The following is a 22,114-nucleotide window of genomic DNA, read 5'->3' on the forward strand; positions in this document are numbered from 1 at the left end:
CGAGCGCGGGGGGCGGAGCGGGAGAGCCGCGACCTCCCGGCGGGCGGAGCGGGAGCGCTTCCGCTTCCTGCGGGATGGAGGCGGCGGGGCGGCCGCCGCTGCTGCTCCCGCTGCTGCTCCCGCTGCTGGCGGCGGCGCTGGGCGCGGCGGGGCGCGGCGGCCCCGGGCCCGTCACCTGCGGTTCCGTGGTGAAGCTGCTCAACGTGCGGCACAACGTGCGGCTGCACTCGCACGATGTGCGCTACGGCTCCGGTAACGGACGCGGCCCGCGCTCGCTCCTCCTCGCGTTTGCCCCGTGTTGGGGCTGAGCTGGGTGTGATGGTGGTTCTCCCTCCTACGTAGGCAGCGGGCAGCAGTCGGTGACCGGGGTGTCGGCGGCGGATGACGGGAACAGCTACTGGCGGGTGCGGGGCCGCACGGCCGCCGTGTGCCGGCGGGGCACGCCCGTGCGGTGCGGGCAGGCCATCCGCCTAACGCACCTGGGCACCGGCCGCAACCTGCACAGCCACCGCTTCACCTCGCCGCTCTCCGGGAACCAGGTACCGCCCGGGGATCACCGCCCCTGCTCCCCCGGGCTCTGTGTCGTTCCCTGGGCATCACGGCACCTGCCTTGTCACTCGGGTCTTGGCGGGTCCTCTGAGTCTTTGCTGGGTTGTCCCTGTCCCTCTCCATCACGCCTGGGTTCCCCTTGTCGCTCATGTTACTGCCAGCCCCATTTTATTCCCCAGGTGTTCTCCTGGGTTCTCTCAACCAGATTCCCCATGTGCCTACTAGTGTTTCCTAATTCCTGGCCCTAGATGTGTGCCCCGTTTTCTCACTGGTCCCACCTTGTTCCCCAGTTCAGACTGGGTCCCTACCAGCACTGCCTTGTTCCCAGGTGCCAGCTGGGTCTCTGCTAGTCCCGCCTTGTTCCCAATCCCTACCGACTCCCCAGTGCTTTGCCAGCGCCTGAATCCCAAACAGACCCTCTAAGTCCCACCAGAGCCTCAGTCACAACCAGCTCCCTCCTAGGCCTAGCCCCTTTCTCTGCCCACCTCAACCCTCCCCTTCTTTCATCTCCCAAACGAGCTCTTCTTCACCCCCAGGAGGTGAGTGCATTCGGGGAGGCCGGCGAGGGTGACTACCTGGACGACTGGACAGTGGTGTGCAGTGGGACCTACTGGGTGCGGGACGACGAGGTGCGCTTCCAGCACACCTCCACCGACGTCTTCCTCTCCGTGACCGGGGAGCAGTACGGGCGGCCCATCCACGGGCAGAAGGAGGTGCACGGCATGGCCACCTCCAGCCAGAATAACTACTGGAAGGTGATGGAGGGCATCTTCATGCAGCCCAGCGAGGCCTTCCAAATGGAGCAGTACCACGCTGAGTTGTGAGGGACAGACAGACTGATGCTGAGCCTCTGGGTGCTGCCCTGCTGTGTTTGGGACTGCTGAGCACAGGAGATGTCTGCTGTCCCCACCCTGGGACTGACACACACCACTGACACAGGGCCAGCGGCACAAAGCAGATCCCAGTGTCCTGAATTTCATGTGGAGCAGATTCCATTGTCCCAAATCTGACACTAAACATGTCCTAGTGTCCAGACCTGACCCAAAGCAGCTCCCAACTTCTAAAACCACTACAAAGCAGATCCCAGTGTCCAGGCCTGACCCACAACAGAGCCCAACATCCTAGATCGGCACCAAGCAGGTCCGAGCATCCCAAATTAGCACAAAGCCAAGCCCAGTATCCAGGTCTGACCTAAAATAAATTCCCAAATTCCCACATTGTCCTTTTGCAGCCCACTCTGTCCAAGGACCTGCCCCCTTAAAGGACTGCTGTCCCTGGGAGCTGCACCCCTTGCTGTACCCCAAACTGCTCCTTGTGCCCTGCAAGGAGCTGGGGCCATAAAAGTGCTGAACTGTCCTGTGGTGTGGCTGTTTGTGTGAGGGATGCGGGTGACGTCTGGCACTGGGGGCCAGACCTGGTGTCATCTGCACTTACCCCATCCTGGGGCTGCCCCTGGTGTCATCACTTACCCCATCCCAGTGCCTGACCTGCTGTCACCCCCCTCATTCCATCCCAGTGCTAGACATGGTGGTACTCCTCTCTCCATCCCAGTACCTCCCCGGTGTCTTTGCTGTGTCCATGCCACTGCCACCACAGTGCATCCCTATCCCGGTGTCCCCCTTGTCCCCATTCTTGTCCCCATCCAGGTGTCTGTCTCCATTCGGTGCTGTTCTGGTGCCACCTCTGTCTGCATCCCCTTGTCCCTCTGTCCCTGTGCCGGTGCTGTCCCTCTGTTCCCCTCCCCATATCCCTGCTGTCCCCATCCTAGTGCTGACCCGGTGTCCCTGTTGTGTCCATGCCACTGCCACCGTGGTGCATCCTTGTCCCCATTCTTGTCCCCATCCCGGTGTCCTTCTGTCCCCATGCCCGTGTCCCTCTGTCGCCGTGCCGATGCTGTCCCTCTGTCCCCATGCCGGTGTCCCTCTGTGCCTGTGTCCTTCTGTCCCCATGCCCGATGCTGTCCCTCTGTCCCCGTGCCTGTGTCCCTCTGTCCCCATGCCCATGTCCCTCTGTCCCCGTGCCTGTGTCCCTCTGTGCCTGTGTCCCTCTGTCCCCATGCCCATGTCCCTCTGTCCCCATGCCGGTGCGGGGCGCTGCACCGGCCGCTGTCCCCGGGAAGGCGCCGCTCGGCCCCGCAGGCCCCGCCCGGTCCCGCCCCTCCCAGCGGCCACTCGGGGTGCGCGGGCGGCCCCACGGGCGGCGGTGCCGGGGCCGGGGCCCGGGCCGGGGCCGGGGCCGGGGCGGGCGGGAGGGAGGGAGGGGATCTGAGCGGGGACCGGAGGCCGCACCGGGGCCGTGCCCGCCATGCCGCCGCTGCTGCCCGCCGCTCTCCTCGGCATCGTCCTCATCGCGCTGCTCGCCGGGCTGCTGGCGCGGTCAGGGCCTGCCGGGCGGGTCTGGGGGGTGTGACAGGGCCGGGGAGGGGGCACGGCGGTGGCGGTGGGTCGGGGGGTGGGCAGCTCGGCGGGTGGGGATCTGCCGGGGTGCGAGGAGCTCGCCAGGGTCAAGGGGAGGCCCGAGGGGTTGGCAGTGTGGGGTGCGGGTGTTTTGGGGGCCCACGGGAGTTCTGGAGGGTGGGAAGGCTGGTTGGGGTAGTGTCAAGGGTGCGGGGTGAGGTGTTGGGAAGTAGTTGTTGGCAGTAGGGAAGCCGAGGGTAAGGGGGACAAAGAGGGCTTGGGGAAGGTGTCATGATTTTGGGGGGCTCACAAGGCTGGGACAGAGGTGTGGAGGGGAACCTGCAGGGGACTGGGGGGTTGTAGAGCTGCGTGTCAGAGGCTTGGGGGCTTAGAAAAGTTGCAGGGGTGGGCATGGGGTGTTGGAGGTGTGGAGGCCTCAGGGCTTGGGAGGGGGTGTCAGGGATTGTTGGGGGTGGTCCTGAAGGGTCTCTTCTCCACTGTGAGGCCCTGGGAGCTATTCGCTAGCTTTGGGTGCTGGAGCTGGTGCTCAAAGGACAACAAGCATACCTAGACCCTAGCCCCAGCAGGAAGGCTGACCCTGGCCTTCCCCCTCTCCCCACAGATGGCTAGCATGTCGCCTGGCCGTCACCTGGTGCCGGCAGAAGCTTTATGCAGAGCTGAAGATCGGCTCCTTTGGCTTCTTTTGGGCCCAGAACATCAGCCTCAAGTTCCAGCGGGAGCAGCAGACCGTGGTGGGTACCTGGGCAAGCGGTGGTCACTGACAGGCAAGGCAGGGAGGGTCGTTGCTGTCACTTCCAGGCTGGCAGCAAATCCATGGAGCCACTCTCCTGCTGAGCACCCCCATGGCTGGTGCCAGGCCTAACCTCCCATTGGGGTTTTGGCTGCTACTTGCATGATCCCAGGCACTGGGAGTGAAGTGGGAATGTTGAGATGAGCATCACAAGACAGAACCAAGTTGTTTCTTCTCTAACCTACCTGTGTGTCCTTGCAGGAGATCGACAACATTTGGATCTCCAGCAAACTGAGCCGGGAGCTGCCGTATGTGCCCCCATCCCAGCTCCCTGCCCCCTCCCTTCGGGGATCTGGCTCACCTGTTGCCCTGCTTGCCATCCTGCTACCTTTACACCTTTCTGCCATCCTTGTTCCCCTGTGGTCAACTCTCTGAGGGAGTGACCCACTTGGAGGTGGCAGTGTCTTGTGGGTGCCATTGTGCTGGTCCTGCATGTCCCTGGGGTAGGGGAAATCCCTGGTGACAGGGCCAGGTGTGCCAAGTGTGAGCTCTTGTCAGAGCTGCCTGTGCTGTTGCTCCCCAGGCGCTACTTTGAGCTGTGTTTTGGTGAGGTGCGGATCCGCACGGATCTCCAGAAAGGTCCTGGGTTCCAGCCAACCATGCCGGAGGCTCCCAGAGAAGCTCATGGAAATGAAAGCAGAACAGACCTGACCCTTAAACCCTCCCTGCTGAGGTTCCTTAGCCAGGTGAGGCACTGGCTCGGTGAGAGGCTGCAGTGGGCTGCACTGCTGTCGGATATCCCTCACAGCAGCACCTTCCCCCCAGCTCTTTTCCATTCACTTGGATTCCATCAACATCATGGTTCTGCACGTGGCCACCTCAGAGTCTCTCTGGCACATCCAGGCCAGCCAGACACGTCTCCTCCTGAATGGCAATGGGAAGAGGTAATGCTGTGCTTGTGCCCCGCTTTGCTTCCAGGGCAGGGAAACTCCTCTGACCCCAGCTTGGTGTCTCTGTCCCCTCTCTGTTCCACTCAGCAGCATCCCATGTCACCTGTGGTGTGACGCATTTTACATCCTCTGAGGCTGGCCTGGTTCCTTTTCCTGTCACAGGAAGCTTGAGTTGTGTGTTCTCCAAATAATGTGGTGTGCATGGAGTTTGGGCATGCTCTGCTTTTGGGAGCACTGGGAGCAGGGACTTGGGGTCCCTGTGTCCCAAAGGAAAGAGGGCAGGGACTTGTTTTGGCAGCAGCAAGACCCACATCCTCCTTCTGTTTTCTGCTCTCCCCAGCCTGATGTGCGAGGTGAGCCTGACAAAGGTGAACAGCAAAGTCCTCCGGAGCAGCCAGCTGGTGAGTGCTGGAGGAGGGAGAAATTCCACCCTTGGAGCGTGGGCACTGGCTCTCTGGGACATGCTGATGATCTGTTCCAGGGTGTCCCTGAGGCTGGGTGATGCTGCCAGGTGCTGGGCTCTCTGCTGTGCCCAGCTCTCCACCTGCAGCACACACTGGGAGGGCACTGTGTGACTCCCTGTGTGCTCCTTGCTGTGTCCCCTGTGCGCAGGATGACACGTGCCTGGCAGAGCTGGCCCTGGCACTGTCCCTCTCCCTGGAGATCAGCAGCAAGCGGCGGCTGGTGGGTGTCCAGCTCTGTGTCCGCACACTGCAGGCAGAGCTGCACGAGGGGCTTTTCTGCAGCCCCCTCCTGCACCACGTCACTGCTGGGGCCCAACACAGCAGCATGGGGGAAGAGCCCAGCACAGGTCAGGACAAGGACAGGGACAAGCTCTGGACTGGGCAAGGGCTGGTGGCCCCCATAGTTGCACTGGAGCCAGAGGGATTTAGCTGTGGGATCACTCCCTCCTGCTCCAGAGTGTGGGGGTTTGGGCCAGTCCTTCCTGTGACTCTGTCCTTCTCCAGGCCCAGGGGAACCCTCGAAGTCCCTGTCTGTGCTGAGCAGGGACACACTGAAGCTCATCCCCAGGAGGGTGGAGATGAAGCTGGAGAACACCAGCGTGGTGCTGTCCATGAACAGCCAGAAGAGGTGAGGGGCAGGCTGGCCACCTGGCAAAGTAATGCTGGGGACATGGACCTGGGGACATCTGCGCCATTCCCTTCTCGTCCCTTGGCTCTGCTACACTGCAGAGAGTGAGTCCTAGAGCGCACTCCAGTGGGGAGGACTGAGCTTGGCTTGGAGCTGGGCTCTTGGGGAGGGATGAAAGCACATGAGCTGATTCTCCAGTAGGACAGCTGATGGGATCTTCAGGTGATGGGATGAGGGCGCTGGGCTGTACTGCAGCTGGGCACTGGCTGCTATGTTTGTCCATGCCAGCATGCTGGTCATCTGGTGATGAGAGACAGGAGACGGAGGACATGACAGTGCAGTTCCCTCCTGGCAGTGACTCCTTGTGTCTTCCAGACACCTCACCTGGAGCCTGAAGCTGCTGCAGTTTCTGTATCAGCGTGAAGAGGAGCAAATCCCATTGCGCAACTTCACGCCCACCTCAGACCTGGACCAAATGAGTGTAGACCTCCAGCTGGAGGGCAAGTAGCCAGGAGGGCACCCATGGGACAAGGCTGCCATCACTTCCCTCTGCCACCCCTCATTTGTGCTCCTCTGTCTCCCCCAGATGGCCTTCTCCTGTCCCAGAGCCGCCAGCGCATCGTGTGCCTCAACTCCCTGAAGACCAGTGTACAGGTGAGCAAGTGCTGGGCACACTCTGTCCCCTGGGAGTGGCTGGTTTGGCTCCTGGCATGAGTTGTTTGCCACCTGGCCCTTTCCCTGCTCTAGGTCACAGCCATTGACCTCTCGGCTGCTGTGCTGCTCAATACCTGCATCATCCACTACCGTCACCAAGAGTTCTCGCACTGGCTGGGCCTGTTGGCACAGGAATACAGGTGCCAGGCAGTGCCTGTCCCCAGCCAAGGGCACAAGGGAAGGTAAACTTGGCCTCAGTGCAGCTGTTGGTATCACAGCTTGTTTCCTCTTGCTGGCCATGGTCTGGCATGGCGCCTGGGCACTCAGCTCCTTACCTGTGCACTGCCTATGGGATGGGGAGGCTGGTCTAGGAGGTGATCAGGGAGCCCCTGCAGAGAGGACGTGCCTCTGGGCCTGCTCCCTGCCAGGCTCTGTGGCACATGGCTCCCAGTAACAGCTCATCTCTGCTTGTCCCTTGCAGGAATTATCCCCAAATCCTAGCACCGATAATCCTGTGTGCCTCACTGTCCAATGTCAATGTGTCCGTGCAGCTTGGGGACACGCCACCCTTCGCCTTGGGTTTCAACTCCATCTCTGCAGGTACAGGCTAGGTCAGGGAGGTGCTGGGCTCTTCTTGGGGTCTGCCAGAGAGGCATGGGGATGGGAAGGGGATGGGCCATGCTGCCACTGTGCTTGCATATATGTGTGTGTGTGTGTGTGTGTGTGTGTGGCCAGGAGCTGTGGATCCCTGCCTGGTTGTGTCATGGTGCCCATGTTTGGGTGAACCTTGCCTGCACTTCCCCTCTCCTCTGTGCCCATAGACTACCAGCACCTGCGGCTGCAGAGCGTGCACCAGCGAGCGGTGCTGGCTGTGGACCACCTGTGCTGGCGAGTGGGCAATGACTCCCACATCCAGCGTGCCCCACATCCCCCCAACATGCATGTGTGGGGAGAAGCTCTCATCCTCGACTCCTTTAACCTCCAGGTGAGGGGCGAGCCGCGGGACCAAGGGGTGGCATTCAGTCTCAGACTCCATGTGGGTGGCACAGGGATGTCCTGCAGCCTGAGAGTGATCATCCCGTTTGTCCTTCAGGGCAGCTACAACCAGCCCCTGGGCATGTCCAGCGCCCAGTCAGATACACTCTTCCTGGATTGCACCATCCGGGGGCTGCAGGTGGAGTCGTCTGACACCTGCACTGAGTGCCTGGCCAGGGTCCTACCCCTGTTCTGCCTGAAGCCTGATGGGGCTGAACTTGCCAAGCAGCCGCCCTCTGCCTCCAGCGAGCCCTGGGGGCTGCTCTGGAAGGTGGATCTGAAGGTGGAGGATGTGAACCTTTACACACTCTCAGCCTTAGTGGGTAAGTAGCAACCAAGCTGATCTCAGATGGCTGTTCTGGAATAACCCTGCCATCAGAGGAACCTGGCATGTTGTGGTGTGCCTCCTCTGTGTCTCCAGCACTGACCTGCTGTCTCTCCAGGTGCCCTGGAGCTGCGTCTGGACACATTGACCATCCTGGGAAGTGCTGAGAGCTGCACAGTCAGTGTCCAGGGCATGGTGCTGGCCTTGGTGAAAAGCATCACTGAGAAGATGCAGCCGTGCTGCAAAGCTCCTGCCATCCCCAACCCTATGGCCAACCTCTCTGTGCTCTCTGTCACCTACCACAGCAGCATCCGCTCCCTGGAGGTTGGTTTGGCCTTTGGGACGCTGCTTTGTCCTGTACTGGGGATAGATGGGGCAGGGGGAGGACTGGCTGGCACAAAAGGTGCTGTGTTGTGCTGGCCCTGGCAGTGATGTGGTGCCTGCTCACTCTCTGGTGCAGGTGCAGTGCGGCGAGGGGCTGGCAGCGCTGTGGAGCCCAACTGACCACATGCACCTGTACCATCACATCCTGGCCACCCTGCAGTGCCACGAAGCCTTGCGGAGCGCCCTCGGCCACAGGACACTTCCCTCCCTGCCCCCAGAGAGCCCCGTGTCCCACCCAGCCACCCTTACTGAGTCACCGGGGTCCCTCCAGCCTAAAGGGCCCCCTCCCAAAAGACTCCTGTCCCTGTCTCTGGAGCTGAGCTCTGCCAAGCTTACAGCTTTTGTCTCCGAGGCCAACTACATCAGCCTGGCTGCGGAACGGACCTCGGTGAGCTGGCACGGGGGTGCCCTGCACGGCTACTGCCCTGAGCTGGCTGCTGGCTTTGATGGACACAGCATCTTCAGCTTCAAGGAAGTGGAGGTGAAGCTGCTGCCAGAGCTGGAGGAGGTCGTCCGGCACCGCGACGCCTTCCCCACACTGCGCACCCTCCGCAACCGCGGCTGGGCCTTCTCCTTTGCCAGCGTGACCATCGAGTTCCCCTACCAGTACGATTTCTCCCGCACGCTGGATGCTGCCGTGGGCGTGCAGAAGTGGCTGAAGGGCCTGCATCGACCCAGGCGCCCCGCCAGCATGGCCCTGCCCCCCGACCTCCTGCTCAAAGTCACCCACTTCTCCTGGGTCTTCCTGGATGATGTTTTCGAGGTCAAGTTGCGAGACAACTACGAGCTGATGAAGGACGAGAGCAAGGAGAGCGCCAAGCGCCTGCAGCTGCTGGACGCCAAGGTGGCTGCACTGCGCAAGCAGCACGGGGAGCTGCTGCCTGCCCGCAAGATCGAGGAGCTCTACGCCTCGCTGGAGAAGAAGAACATTGAGATCTACATCCAGCGCTCGCGGCGCCTCTACGCCAACACGCCCATGCGGAGGGCCCTCCTCACCTGGACCCTGGCCCACCTGGAGCTGGTGGCCATGGCTGATGAGTCCTTCCATGGCACAGAGCGTGTGTTGGAGCAGATGAGGGACCTGGATGACGTCAGCCCGTTCCCCCCAGAGGGTCTGGAGATGGTCACTCAGTGGTGCCGCATGATGAAGGGCACGGTTGGCAGCTTCTTTGGTGAGTTGCTTTGTGGGAGGGTGCTCTTGGAGGACAGCATGACAGCTGTGTGGCCTGTGCTGGCACCAGGCAGGGAAAACGATTTTTGGAGGTTCAAAGGGAGTGGGAAGGAAGCAGAGATGTGACAGGACCATGGCTCCTGCTGTGGCCCAGAGTGGGGGACTGCCTGTGTCTTTGCTGCCCCATCCCTCAGCCCTCCCTGCCCCCGCAGTGAGGATCCGTGACTACCCCCGGTACCTGTTTGAGATCCGGAGCTGGCAGCTCTCCGGCCGGCTGATCGGAGCCGAGCAGTGCGGCCAGGCCTGCTCCCGGCGCCGCCAGGTCCTGAAGCTGGGGCTGCCCTGGGGCGATGCCACGGTGGAGAGGAACATGCCACCCTTGAAGTTCTACCATGACTTTCACTGTAAGAGCTGGAGGAATGCTGGGGCTCTCTGGTGGGGTAGGCACAGGGCAAATGGCTGAGCCAACCTCTGTGTCCCCAGCTGTGATCTCCCAGTACACCATCGTGTGGGGGCCCTGCTGGGATCCGGCCTGGACCTTGATCGGCCAGTGTGTGGATCTCCTCACCAAGCCCTCAGAGGACCCCAGCGCTCCATTGCCCTGGTGGGACAAGAGCCGCCTTCTCTTCCATGGAGACTGGCACATGGACATTGAACAGGCCAACCTGCACCAGCTGGCCACCGAGGTGGGTGCTACTGGACTGGGGGACAACAAGGTGTGGGGTCAGCTCACACCTGCCTCTCCTCACGCCTGCCCTTGCAGGACCCCTACAACACCACAGAGAACATGCACTGGGAATGGAGCCAGCTGTCCTTCCACTGGAAGCCCGGGCAGTTTGTCTTCAAGGGCAATCTGGATATCAACGTCCGGACAGCCTCCAAGTGAGTGTGAGGCCACGAGCCTGGGAGGCCCTCACCAGTGCTGGGGGGTGACTGGGGTCTCTTTCTCCATTCAGGTATGACGACTGCTGCTTCCTGCACCTGCCTGACCTGTGCATGACGCTGGACCTGCAGTGGCTGTGCCATGGGAACCCCCACGACCACCACGGCGTGGTGCTGCGCTCCCCCGAGTTCCTGCCCGAGGTGCCAGTGGGGCAGCAGTATGACTCCTACCGTGCCTTCCGCTCCGAGAACCTCAACCTCTCCATCCGGATGGACCTGACACAACCCAGTAAAGGTGGTTGACAGCGTCCTGGGGATCACTTGGGGACAAGGGGCATAGGGCAGGGCATGCTAGTTGTGGGTTGGGTGCCCCATGGTGCTGGCTGATGGTGGGTATATTCTCAGAGCACTCACAGCCCCGGATCCTGCTCTACAGCAGCACGCTCCGCTGGATGCAGAATTTTTGGGCCACATGGACCAGTGTGACACGGCCCATCTGCCGTGGGAAGCTCTTCAACAACATGAAACCCAGCAAGAAGAAGCTGGGGCAGCATTACAAGCAGTTGTCCTATACTGCGCTCTTCCCCCGGCTTCAGGTAATTCCCAGCTGGGAATCTGGTGTTTCCTCCCTGTTCTGCCTCCACTAGACTCTCAGCTCCTGCTCTCTGCTCCCTCTCAGGTGCATTACTGGGCCTCCTTTGCCCAGCAACGGGGCATCCAGGTGGAATGCTGCCAGGGACATATCTTCACTCGGGGCACACAGCGGCTCATCCCACAAGGTGAGTTGGAATCCTGCCAGCAGCACTTCCAGGTACAGCAGGGCCCTGGCTGACCCCGTCCCTGTCCCCCAGCTGGCACAGTGATGCGACGCCTCATTTCGGAGTGGAGCATCACACAGATGGTGAGTGACCTGAGCCAGGTCACCGTGCACCTCATGGCCTCCACTTGTGATGAGAACGCCGACCACCAGCTTGACACCCTGGTGAAGAAAACCCATCTGCTGAGCCTGTCCTCCCTCACCTACCAGCGGCACAGCATCCGCACGGCTGAGGAGGTACCACTGCAAACAGGGCACAACAGCTTGTGCTGGCCTGGTGGCATCTCCAGGACAAGGGGATGGTGGTTGTTGGATGCAATGGGGAAGGGATTTGGCTGAGGAAGAGCAGACCTTCAGGACCTCCAATCTACCAGGCACTTGACTTTGTGCCCATGCTGTGGCCCCTGGGGTTGTCCGGGGTGGCAGGGCTCCTAGTCCCAGTGCAAGCCCAGGGGTGGCTTTGCGGTGCTGAGGCACTGATCCTCTGTACCCAGGAGCTTCCCCTGCGTGATGGGGATGATGGTTTCCACACGCATCAGCTGCACTTGGTGGACCTGCGGGCGTCCTGGACCACCACAAACCGGGACATCGCCTTCGGCCTCTACGATGGCTACAAGAAAGCGGCTGTGCTCAAACGTAACCTGTCCACTGAGGCCCTGAAGGGGCTGAAGATCGACACACAGCTGCAAGCCAAGAAGCTGAAGCGGGGCTCGCTCTCTGCTCACTCTGTCCCTGCCAGAGTGACCATTCCCATCACCAGCGGCCGTCCTGAGAGAGCTTCCTCAGGGGGTGAGCACAGCGGGGAGGGAAGCAAGGAGAAGCCCACAGCTCAAAGCTGTGCCTGCTGTCATTCTGTACATTTGGGCCATTCCCCCAAAAACTTTACACTGACCCTTTCTCCTTCCCCAGGGGCCTACATGCTGCAGAAGCTCATTGAGGAGACGGACAAGTTCGTGGTTTTCACAGAAGAGGAGTCGGGGGCCAGTGAGCAGCTCTGTGGCATCGCTGCCTGCCAGACCGACGACATCTACAACCGCAACTGCCTCATTGAGCTGGTGAACTGCCAGGTACCCGCCTGTTCCATGGCCTGACTGTGACAGGAGCTATGCCTGCCCCAGAAAGGTCCATCAGACCCCTGGGGTCTCTCCCCCACAGATGGTTCTGCGTGGTGCAGAGACAGAAGGCTGTGTGATCGTGTCTGCCGCCAAGGCACAGCTGCTGCAGTGCCAGCACCACCCCGCCTGGTATGGTGACACTCTGAAGCAGAAGACATCCTGGACGTGTTTGCTGGATGGCATGCAGTACTTTGCCACGACAGAGAGCAGCCCCTCCGAGGGGGAGCACGGCCAGCTCTGGTTGGAGGTGAGTGTGTGGTGGGTGAGCTACATGGGGGCCAGGCAGTGCTGTCAGTGCCCTGGCCAAGTCAGGGAAAGTAGGGACAGCCAGCAGTGCTTCCTTGCCTCCCCAGGTGAAAAATATTGAGGAGCATCGTCAGCGGAGCCTGGACTCGGTGCAGGAGCTGATGGAGAGTGGGCAGGCAGTGGGGGGCATGGTCAGCACCACCACAGGTACTGCCCATAGCCCTGGCTGCTCTGCCTACCCCAGTCCCACTCGGGTGTGACCCCCAAGGCTGGTGGAGCTGAGCGTGCCTGTCCTGTCCCTGTGTGGCTCCAGGAGGTGGCCGATGCTCTAAGCCCTGCCCTGTGCAGTCCCAGTGTGCCAGGACATGGCACTCTGACTGTGGTCCCTCTGCCTGTCCCCAGACTGGAATCAGCCCTCGGAAGCCCAGCAGACCCAGCAGGTGCAGAGGATCATCTCTCGCTGCAGCTGCCGCATGTACTACATCAGCTACAGCCACGACATCGACCCCGAGCTGGCCACGCAGATAAAGCCCCCTGAGACCCCTGCCAACCAGGAGAAGGAGGATCTGCTGAAGAAGCAGGAGGGTGGGTGCATCCAGGCAGTGTGCCTGGGGGGGTAGAGCTCTGGGCTGACCCATGGCTAACTCCAGGGGTAGTCTCTTTTGGCCCTGCTGAAGTCAGAGGGCTGCATACAGGAGGTATTCCCAGCACATTTCTGGCCATGCCGAGGCTCCATTTGCCCTTGTATCCCTACAGGAGCTGTGGACACCTTCACCCTGATCCACCATGACCTGGAGATCTCCACCAACCCTGCACAGTATGCCATGATCCTTGACATAGTCAACAACCTGCTGCTGCACGTGGAACCCAAACGCAAGGTACCTACGGGGCTCCAGGTGTCCGTGCCACTCACTGTACCCAGGCAGTCCTAACCTTGCCCCACTCCTGTGTCCAGGAGCACAGTGAGAAGAAGCAGCGGGTGCGTTTCCAGCTGGAAATCTCCAGCAACCCTGAGGAGCAGCGCAGCAGTATCCTACACCTGCAAGAGGCTGTGAGGCAGCACGTAGCCCAGATCCGGCAGCTGGAGAAGCAGATGTACTCCAACATGAAGGTGAGCCCACATCCCTGGCTCCCTGGGATCCCCATTCCATGGCAGAGAGTGCTGATGGTTGTCTGTCCTTCAGTCCTTGAAGGACGACAGCAAAAACGAGATCCTGCTTGACCTGAACCATCGGCTGCAGCAGCAGCTGAGCCAGGAAAAAGCTGACCTGCAGCTGGAGAGCGAGGAGCTGAACATACTGATCAGGTAAGACAAGGAGGGGAATGCCTTTAAACTGAGAGTAGGTTTGGATTGGGTATTAGGGAGAAATTCTTCCCAGTGAGGCACTGGCACAGGTTGGCCAGAGAAGCTGTGGCTTCCCCATTCCTGGAAGTGTTCAAGGATAGGCTGGATGAGGCTTGGAGCAACCTGGGACACTGGGAAGTGTCCAACACAAGCCATTCTGATTCTATGATCTCATCCTTCTTCAGCACTGTGTCCCCCTTACTCTAGGACTCCCACATCCCAGCTCTCTCCTCTGTGCTGCAGGTGCTTCAAGGACTTCCAGCTGCAGCGAGCCAACAAGATGGAGCTGCGAAAGCAGCCGGAGGACGTGAGTGTGGCACGGAGGACTGAGTTCTACTTTGCCCAGGCACGCTGGCGCCTGACAGAGGAAGATGGGCAGCTGGGCATTGCTGAGCTGGAGCTCCAGCGCTTCCTCTACAGCAAGGTGTGGAGATGGACAGTGCCCACATCCCCTGAGCTGGGGACGGGGACATTGGGAGCTGATGGCTTTGTCTGCACAGGTCAATAAGTCTGATGACACGGCCGAGCATCTGCTGGAGCTTGGCTGGGTGACCATGAACAACCTGCTGCCCAATGCTGTGTACAAGGCAAGTGGCAGATGGGGGAGCAGCTCTGCATCCTGGGGACCCACGGGTGGCCTGGGCAGAGTGGCCTGTCCTCACTCCAGCCACCCGTCCTCTTCCCTGCAGGTGGTGCTGCGTCCCCAGAGCTCCTGCCAGTCTGGCCGGCAGCTGGCCCTGAGGATTTTCAGCAAGGTCCGGCCACCGGTGGGAGGCATCTCCATCAAGGAGCATTTTGAGGTGCCAGGCCTGGGCTGGGAGGTGCCAGGGTCTCTGTAGGGCACAGGCAGTGTGTGTCTGGCTCTGACATGTCTCATTCCCGCAGGTGAATGTGGTGCCTCTCACCATCCAGCTCACCCACCAGTTCTTCCACAGAATGATGGGTTTCTTCTTCCCTGGACGTAATGTGGAGGAGGAGGAGGTGGGGGATGAGGAAGATAAATCCAAGCTGGTGACAACAGGTGAGAGGCTCGTGATCACCTCCTCTCTGGATGTCCTCGAGCAACTCTGGCTGCATGTCCAGAATGTGTTTGTGGGCAGCTGCTGTCCAGCCATGAGTTTAGGAACAGGGTTTTGTGGTCACCCCTGTGGACAGGGAGATGGTGGGAGGGTTGGGGTCATGGCTAACCCCTGGCTGGACACCACCACCACCTTGCACCCTGTTTGCCCCAGGGATCCCCGTGGTGAAGCCACGGCAGCTGATCGTGGCGGATGACTCACTGGGCCCAGGGAAGGGAGTTGCTCAGGGACTGAATCGGACATCAGGGGTCAGAAGATCGTTCCGAAAAGCACCTGAGGTACCTACTGCTGCCGTGAGGGGGGAATCTCTGAGAGCCCTGCTGTAGTGCCAGTCTGTTTTCCCTTAACTGCAGGGCTGGGTAGCCATGTCCTCCCACACTTCCCTCCCACGCTTGTCTGTTTTCTCCTGCTCCCTCCCACCACGAGGATTTGCATCCTTTACAACCAGGCGCCTGCACGCTTGATGTGATCCCTTGTATCTCATTTTTTCGTACACCATGCCAGGGCAGCTCTCACCTCTCCCTGATGAAGCAATGCTGTGGCCTAGTGCCCAGCTGTCCCTTCCCTGCTGGTTCCTGGCTGTGCCCCTTCTCCTTCCCTTCTGCTCATGGCTTCTGCTCTCTCCCCAGCATCCCGTGGATGATATCGACAAGATGAAGGAGCGTGCAGCCATGAACAACTCCTTCATCTACATCAAGATCCCACAGGTGCCACTGTGTGTCAGCTACAAGGTGTGGGACCAGTGGGACAGGGCAAGCTTGGGGTGGTCTGGGCCATCGTCCCACACTGCCTGACACCTGTGTCACACAGGGGGAGAAGAACAGCGTGGACTGGGGCGACCTGAACCTGGTGCTGCCATGTCTAGAGTACCACAACAACACATGGACATGGCTGGACTTTGCCATGGCGGTGAAGAGGGACAGCCGCAAAGCCTTGGTGGCACAGGTACGTGGGACCACAGCCCTCTTCCCGCTCCGGAGGTTGCCAGAGCTGCTCTGCCCAGGATGGAGATGGTAACCCCAGGGTGGGTGGCATGTTCCCCAGAGTGGGAAGCAGCTGTGCTGGCTCGGCAGCTCAGCCTGTCACCCATGCCAAGGGCCCAGGGTGTGGCCACGGGGGTTGCTGAGCCCCCTGACCCCCGGGACAGGTGATCAAGGAGAAGCTGCGCCTGAAGCCGGCAGCGGGTGCGGAGGCCCGGGGGAAGCTGGAGAACAAATCTGACGGGACCATCCAGCAGCAGGAGGAGGATGAGAAGGCTCGACTGCTCATCGGGCTGAGCGTGGGTGAGAAGAACCCCAGCAAGAAGTCGATCTTCGGCAGGCGTAAATGACGGCAGCGCCCGGCAGGCCGGGAAGGGACTTGGGGTGCCCCGTGCTCCCCACTTTGGGGGGCACCCCAAAGATGGAGGGGGGGCTGCGCTGCTCGGCAGTGCCCAAGGAGGGCTCAGCCACATGCAGGCCCTCTGTAGCCCCGTCTGTGGGGCATGGGGGGAGCAGCATAGAGTTGTGGGGCACAGGGTGCTCCAGGGCTGCTTTGTGGGGTGCAGAACCCTTGTGCTAAGGGCTCCTGCGAGCTTCCCCCCTTCCCTGCTGTGCGGGTGCTGGGCCCAGCCCCTGGGCCTGGTGAAGCAGCAGGATCGCTCCAGGCTGGGAAAAAGGGGAACGGGAGAGAGTTTAAATAAAGAGTTTTTAATTTGGAACAGGCTCCAGCCAGTGGCTTGTTTCTTGCCTCACCCTGCAGTGCTGGGCTCAGCACCATGCCCCACCTCAGCCTGGCAGCCCCCCCATCCTTGGGGGCTTTACCCCTTGCCCTTCCCCAGCAGTTGCTCAGGGCACCCGTTTTGAGGCTCAGGGCACCCCTGCATGGCCCTGGGCTCAGCCTGTGCATTTCTTCCTCTGCAGTCCCCTCTGTGAGCCCAGGGCCATGCCGGGGCTCAGCAGGGACTGCAGGCACCCCCTCAGGGCTGCAGCACGTGGAGTACAAAGAGAAGGAAAGGCTGAAGGGGGAGCCCCGGAGTGTGTACGGAGAGGGACCCTGAGAGGGGCTGGGATCTGTCCTGGGGTGGGGGGTGGGACCAGCCGCGGCTGTGTGAGCAATCCCCAAGTGTGTAATGGGGGTGCCGAATGGGGGCGGGTCGGTCACGGGTGGCTGTCGCGGTGCAAGGGGCACCCCCGCCGCCGAGCCCCGGGCCGGGGGGTGGTCGCGGCGGGCGGGGCGGGGCGGGGCGGCGGGGTTATGTAAGGCGGCGATTACCGGGGACCGGGACCGGGGCGCGGCCGGGCGGCGCCGCGATGGGAGCGACGAGCAGCGGCCCCGGCCCGGCCCCGGCTCCGGTGCGGCCCCCCCAGGTGCGTGCGGCAGCATCAGCCCCGGGGATCCCCCCGGGCATCTCCCGCCCCTGGGTCCCTTCGCTGACGCTGTCCCCGGTTCCGCAGGGCCGCGCCGTGGGGTCGTGGGTGCGGGCGCTGTTGAGCCGAGCAGGGTCGGTGCCGGTATCGGTACCGGTGCCGGTACCGGGGCTCGTTCCGGCCCCGCGGGGCCCCGCCGAAGAGCCGCCGCTGCCCGGGTGGCCGCTGCCGCAGCTCGTCTCGTTGTTCCTGCCGGAGTTCCCCGTCCGCCCCTCCGCCCGCCAGCAGCAGCTCAAGGTGCCGTCCCGGTGCATCCGAACGGGGTCCCCGATCGTCCTCCCCCGGGCGCGTCCTGCCCCGGGTGCCCTAACGGGTCCCCTCGCACCCTGTACTGTGTCCCTGCTCGTCCTACCGGGGTTCCTGCACGTCCCTACCGAGGTTCCCCAGCGCCCTGAGCATCCTCCCGCGCCGTCCGTGCATCCCGTTCCGCCATCCCGGCATCGCAGACTGCCTTACCGAGCTCTTCCCGCACGCTCTGCCGGGTCCCTGCTCATCCCACCGCCATCCCCGCCCGTCCCACCGGGTCCCCTTCTATCCCCGCCGGGCGCCCGTGTCGGGTCTCCTTGTGTTGTACCGGGGTTCCTCTGTCTCTCACCGAGGTCCCGCGTGTACTCCCGGTGCGTTCTGTCAAAGTCCACCGCTGCCGCGTTGGGGTCCCCGTGTCCCAGTCCCTCGTGTTCCTGTGTCTCATACTGAGTCCCTATGAATCCTGCTGGGGTCCCTACTGGGTCCTCCAGGTCCCGATGTGTCCCCAGCATCTGCTCTGTGCCCCTCACACTAACCCATGCAGGACCCCCAGCCTGGGCACCCCAAATCCGTCTCCATGGCATGCTCAGCCCCTGTTCCTCCCCTCAGATCCTGGGCTTCGTGGCCAAAGGCTCCTTCGGGACCATTCTCAAAGTGCTGGACTGTGGGCGGGAGAAGGTCTGCGCCGTGAAGGTAGGTGGGTGCTGGCCCCCGGGGCCCATGGGTGCCCCCACCTGCCCTTGTCCCCCCACCCTTGACAGTGCCTTGCCCCTCCAGGTTGTGCCCAAAGTGGAGGTGCTGCGCCGTGACACCCTCAAACAGTGCAAAGAAGAAGTCAGCATCCAGGTAAGGGGGGGGGGGGGGGGGCTCAGGAGGGACCCCAGCCCATGAAGGGATGTAGGGTGACCACGGAGACATCAGGAGGCCGTGCGGATGGGGCGCGGCAGAAGCGGGGTCCCCAAACCCCCGTGTGACCCCCTACCCCGGGTGGAACCGCTTACTCTCTGTGCTTTTGTGTCCCCAGAGACAGATCAGGCACCCGTTTGTCCACGGGCTGGGGGACAGCTGGCAAGGCCAGCGCCACCTCTTCATCAGTGAGTGACCATCTGCCCGCGGGCTCGCCCCGGCCCCCCTGCCCGCGCACGTGTCCCTGCCTCCCGCACACGTGTCCCCGCACACGCGCGCGCTCCCCCCGCTGCCCCGCCGGGATCCGCCCGCTTCGGCTGCCGGCTCCCATCTCCCAGCCCGGGCATGCGGATGGGGAACGGCGATGAGCACAAGCCACAGCGGGGGAGGGACCGGTGTGGGGGTGAACGAAACACCCCAGCGCTGGTGCCCGCCTGGCACTGCTGGCTGTGTCACCTCAGCCCCTGCAGTTTGTGTGTTCCCCCTGTCTGTGTGACCCCCCCCACCCCACGGACCACATCACTTTGGTGCCTCACGTGGTCCCGAGTGCTGGTGTGCTTCCCAGTGCCCACAGGGCTCTGGTGCTGATGTCACTCATATGTTTCCATGCCACCTTACCCATACCTATGTCACCTTAGTACGTAACCCCGGTGGTGCCCATATTGCCCTGGTGCTCGTGCCACCTCGGTGCCAGTGCGGTCCAGGTGCTCGTGCCACCTCGGTGCCTTTATAACCCCGGTGCTTCCACTACCTCGGTGCATGGCCAGAGTGACCCCTCTGCACCCCTCTGCCCGTGCCACCCCAGTGTCCCTGGTGCCAACCCAGCCAGTCAGTAAGGTGTGTCACCTGTCCCGGCAGTGTGCACCTACTGCAGCACCGGGGACCTGCACGCTCTGTGGCGCACGGCCGGCTGCTTGGCTGAGGCCACCGTCCGCCTGTTCGCCGCCGAACTGGTGCTGGTGCTGGGTGAGTGACCCTCCACACTGGGGACAGCCGCTACTGTCCCCACCAGCAGGCGGGGGGCAGCCACCCCCAGGAGTGGCAGTGGGCACTATGCTGGGAGGGGACACATGGCACTGATGGCTCTGTTTTGTCCCCAGTGTACCTCCACGACCTGGGCATCATGCACAGAGACGTCAAGGTGGGTGGCAGTGGGGCTGGAGGATGGGGTGGGGGGGGGGGGTCTCTGAACTCCCAGCATGGAGAGGCCACCTCAGTGCCTGTCTCATTTCAGATGGAGAACATCCTCCTGGATGAGAGAGGTAAGAGCCTGGTGGCACTGCCTTGGGGACACCCCATGTGTGGGGACACTCTCTCTATGGGTTCCCATGTGGTGTCTGGCCCCACAGGGCACCTCAAGCTTACCGATTTTGGCCTCTCCCGGTACCTGCAGTGGGGTGAGCGAGCCCACACAATCTGTGGCACCCTGCAGTACATGGGTAAGGGGGGCTGTGCTGGGGGGGCTGTGCTGGGGGGCACAGACCCCCAGGTGCTCACCCACTCTCCCCACAGCCCCAGAGGTGCTGAGCGGGGGGCCCTACAGCCACGCAGCTGACTGGTGGTCCTTGGGAGTCCTGCTCTTTGCCCTGGCCAGTGGGAAGGTAAGGACCACCGGGTGGGGGGACAGGGACACCTCAGGGAGACCCCGAGTTCACTCTCTGCTCCTCCAGTTCCCCGTGGCTCCAGCGGGGGACCATGTGGCCATGCTGGAGCGTGTCAAACAGAGCAGCTACGAGAGCCCACCCGAGTTCAGCCCCGAGCTGGCCCGGTTGCTTGCCGAGGTAACTCTCCTGCCTGGATTTTGGGGTTCCCACTGGCCCCCGGGCTGGGTGCTGGGATTTCCATTCTCACTGTCCTCTCCCTGTCTGCAGCTGCTGTGCCACAACCCCCTGTACCGCCTACGCTACCTCCACCACTTCCAGGGCCACCCCTTCTTCCGCGGGGTGGCCTTCGACGCTGACCTGCTGCAGAAGGACCCGGTGGTGGTGGCAGTAGCCCCGCGACCCCCCGAGCAGCCCCCACCCGACCCTGCCACTTTCGCTGACTTTGACTGCGACCTCGCCGCCTCCCCGGACCGGCCCTGGCCTGGCTGAGCCACCACGGCTGGGACCCTCGGCATCGCTCAGGGACATCCCCCTACCCCGGCAGCGGGTCGGACCCTGCTGGGCCGGGTCCCCCAAGGGGTTACCCGGGTACTTCCTAATCTCATCCCCGGGTACCTCAACTCTGTACCTCTCCCCGCGGGAGCAATAAACCCGAGAGCCGCGGGCACTGCTGCGGATGTTGCCCGGACTCGTGGTGGGGAAAGCGGGACCACCGCAGGGGGAGCGCGGGGCTGGACCCCCTGAGGGGCGGGGTTGGGGCAGGTCTGGGAGGCCGTGTGGGGTGGTTTCCTCGGGGCAGGCGATGCAAGAGGAGCCGTCGAGCCGTCCGTCCGTCCGTCCGTCCGTCCGTCCGTCCGTCCGTCCGTCCGTCCGTCCGTCCGTCCGTCCGTCCGTCCGTCCCCCGCGCAGCGCTGCTCGCTGGGGGCGTGACAAACGAGTGAAACCACGCCCATTTCCACGCCCACCACCGACTGCGGCCACGCCCCCAAAACGGTCGCTCCGCGAGGTGACGCGCGCGCGGCGCAGCCAATCAGAGCCGCGCGTGGCTTTCAAACCGGCGGCGCGCGGGAGGCGGCGGGACCGGCCCGGGAACCGGCACCGAGACCGAGACCCACCGAAACCAACCCAGTGGGCCCAGAGCGAGCCGTGGTCGAGACCGAGATCAAGACCGGGAGGATTCCCGGGCCATGCAGCGCGCTAAGACTCCCGCCGTGAGTGCGGGCCGGAGCCGGGGTTCGGTTGGGATGTTCCGGTGGGGTGGCGGGGCAGGCCCGGGTAGGGTCCTCGAGGGGACGGCGGGTGCGGTGCGGTCCGCAGCGCTCCCGGTTTCTCTATGCGTGTGTGTGTGTGTGTGAGAGAGGTGGGGGGAGCTGCCGGTGCTGCCGCCGGTGATCCCCGGGTCCCCCCCCAGGCGCAGAAGCGGCCCCGGCGCACCCCGCTGCAGCAGCTGCAGCTGCAGTCGGGCGCCGACCGGACCAGCCTGACCCCCCTGCTCCGCCGGCTGCGGCTCAAGGTCAGTGTGCGGGGGATACCGAACGGGGCGGGGCGGGTAACGGGGAGGGCTGCGGTGTATCGGAAGCTGGAATGTTGTGGGGGGGGGGGACGACTAGATGGTGCTGGCGCAATGGGAGGACCGGCCTATTTTCTCGATTAGGGAAATAGGGAGACGGGGAAAATCGGTTGCGGGGTGCGGGGGAAAAGGGTAGGACTGCCCTGACCCCCATTTCCCCCTAAAATGTCCTGTAGGACCATGACTGTGCCACCCCAGTGTCCTGCGCCCGGCCTCCCCGCAGCAGCGTCACCGCGGTGCCTTGCACCCCAGGACCCCCGCCAAGTGCTGCCGAGGGCCCCCCCAGCAGCACCACTCCAATGCCGTGCACCCTGGAGCCTCCCATCAGCACCACTTTAGAGCCCTGCAGGGCCTCCACCCGGGGCCTCAGGACTCCCATCCTTAATCCTGGTGCCTCTGAGGCCCCTAGTAATGCCACCCTTATTCCTGGTGCCTTGGAGACCTCCAGCAGCACCAGCCCAAAGGCCGCTGGCAGTCCTATCCTGGTGTCCAGCATGCCAGAGCTCCCTGATAACACCATCCCAGCCCCTCTGTGCAGTCCAGTCCTGGGGCCCAGTACCTCAGAGCCCTCTAGCAGCATCATTCCAGT

General features: G+C 62.7%; 3 protein-coding genes across 5 annotated transcripts; all 3 read left to right on the forward strand.

Moving 5' to 3' along the window:
* The first annotated feature begins 74 nt into the window (after positions 1-74).
* Positions 75-1,905, forward strand: SDF2 (stromal cell derived factor 2). The gene is made up of 3 exons (XM_062507104.1): positions 75-252; positions 343-539; positions 1,086-1,905. Exons 1-3 carry the CDS (start codon positions 75-77, stop codon positions 1,371-1,373), a joined length of 663 nt encoding a protein of 220 aa, XP_062363088.1. The 3' UTR covers positions 1,374-1,905.
* A 919-nt stretch (positions 1,906-2,824) lies between these two features.
* BLTP2 (bridge-like lipid transfer protein family member 2) lies at positions 2,825-16,490 on the forward strand. 3 transcript variants are annotated; one of them, XM_062507075.1, is made up of 39 exons: positions 2,825-2,924; positions 3,568-3,697; positions 3,958-4,004; positions 4,280-4,442; positions 4,522-4,640; positions 4,987-5,047; positions 5,259-5,457; positions 5,615-5,738; positions 6,114-6,238; positions 6,325-6,392; positions 6,486-6,634; positions 6,874-6,992; positions 7,214-7,377; positions 7,486-7,750; positions 7,871-8,076; positions 8,213-9,308; positions 9,520-9,711; positions 9,791-9,993; positions 10,071-10,189; positions 10,264-10,484; positions 10,595-10,785; positions 10,869-10,968; positions 11,041-11,243; positions 11,501-11,795; positions 11,916-12,073; positions 12,162-12,368; positions 12,475-12,574; positions 12,770-12,952; positions 13,124-13,245; positions 13,323-13,478; positions 13,552-13,673; positions 13,956-14,136; positions 14,213-14,299; positions 14,402-14,512; positions 14,598-14,733; positions 14,945-15,069; positions 15,421-15,522; positions 15,602-15,736; positions 15,939-16,490. In XM_062507075.1, exons 1-39 carry the CDS (start codon positions 2,854-2,856, stop codon positions 16,119-16,121), a joined length of 6,738 nt encoding a protein of 2,245 aa, XP_062363059.1. In that variant the 5' UTR covers positions 2,825-2,853; the 3' UTR covers positions 16,122-16,490. The 3 variants fall into 3 exon arrangements, with proteins under 3 accessions (XP_062363059.1, XP_062363060.1, XP_062363061.1); XM_062507076.1 differs by having other exon boundaries at positions 5,259-5,427; positions 5,603-5,738; XM_062507077.1 differs by lacking the exons at positions 2,825-2,924; positions 3,568-3,697; positions 3,958-4,004; ... (3 more) ...; positions 5,615-5,738; positions 6,114-6,238 and having other exon boundaries at positions 4,631-4,640.
* Positions 16,491-17,082: 592 nt separating this feature from the next.
* Positions 17,083-20,511, forward strand: RSKR (ribosomal protein S6 kinase related). The gene is made up of 12 exons (XM_062507101.1): positions 17,083-17,139; positions 17,227-17,436; positions 18,055-18,138; positions 18,223-18,291; positions 18,470-18,539; positions 19,210-19,317; positions 19,452-19,492; positions 19,586-19,613; positions 19,701-19,790; positions 19,864-19,952; positions 20,022-20,132; positions 20,223-20,511. The coding sequence occupies exons 1-12, from the start codon at positions 17,083-17,085 to the stop codon at positions 20,442-20,444; spliced, it is 1,179 nt and encodes a 392-aa protein (XP_062363085.1). The 3' UTR covers positions 20,445-20,511.
* The last annotated feature ends 1,603 nt before the right edge of the window (positions 20,512-22,114 follow it).

The sequence above is a fragment of the Cinclus cinclus genome, chromosome 22 (assembly GCF_963662255.1).
Source record: "Cinclus cinclus chromosome 22, bCinCin1.1, whole genome shotgun sequence".
NCBI lineage: Eukaryota > Metazoa > Chordata > Aves > Passeriformes > Cinclidae > Cinclus > Cinclus cinclus.

Bases quoted from the DNA above. Each gene is read 5' to 3' on its own strand.
- SDF2 (XM_062507104.1), top strand. From the start codon at position 75: ATGGAGGCGGCGGGGCGGCCGCCGCTGCTGCTCCCGCTGCTGCTCCCG. The intron at 253-342 runs GTAACGGACGCG...CCTCCTACGTAG, and splicing joins CGATGTGCGCTACGGCTCCG to GCAGCGGGCAGCAGTCGGTG. The intron at 540-1,085 runs GTACCGCCCGGG...CTTCACCCCCAG, and splicing joins CGCCGCTCTCCGGGAACCAG to GAGGTGAGTGCATTCGGGGA.
- BLTP2 (XM_062507075.1), top strand. From the start codon at position 2,854: ATGCCGCCGCTGCTGCCCGCCGCTCTCCTCGGCATCGTCCTCATCGCG. The intron at 4,443-4,521 runs GTGAGGCACTGG...CCTTCCCCCCAG, and splicing joins TGCTGAGGTTCCTTAGCCAG to CTCTTTTCCATTCACTTGGA. The intron at 5,739-6,113 runs GTGAGGGGCAGG...TGTGTCTTCCAG, and splicing joins TCCATGAACAGCCAGAAGAG to ACACCTCACCTGGAGCCTGA.
- RSKR (XM_062507101.1), top strand. From the start codon at position 17,083: ATGGGAGCGACGAGCAGCGGCCCCGGCCCGGCCCCGGCTCCGGTGCGG. The intron at 17,140-17,226 runs GTGCGTGCGGCA...CCGGTTCCGCAG, and splicing joins CTCCGGTGCGGCCCCCCCAG to GGCCGCGCCGTGGGGTCGTG. The intron at 19,953-20,021 runs GTAAGGACCACC...CTGCTCCTCCAG, and splicing joins TTGCCCTGGCCAGTGGGAAG to TTCCCCGTGGCTCCAGCGGG.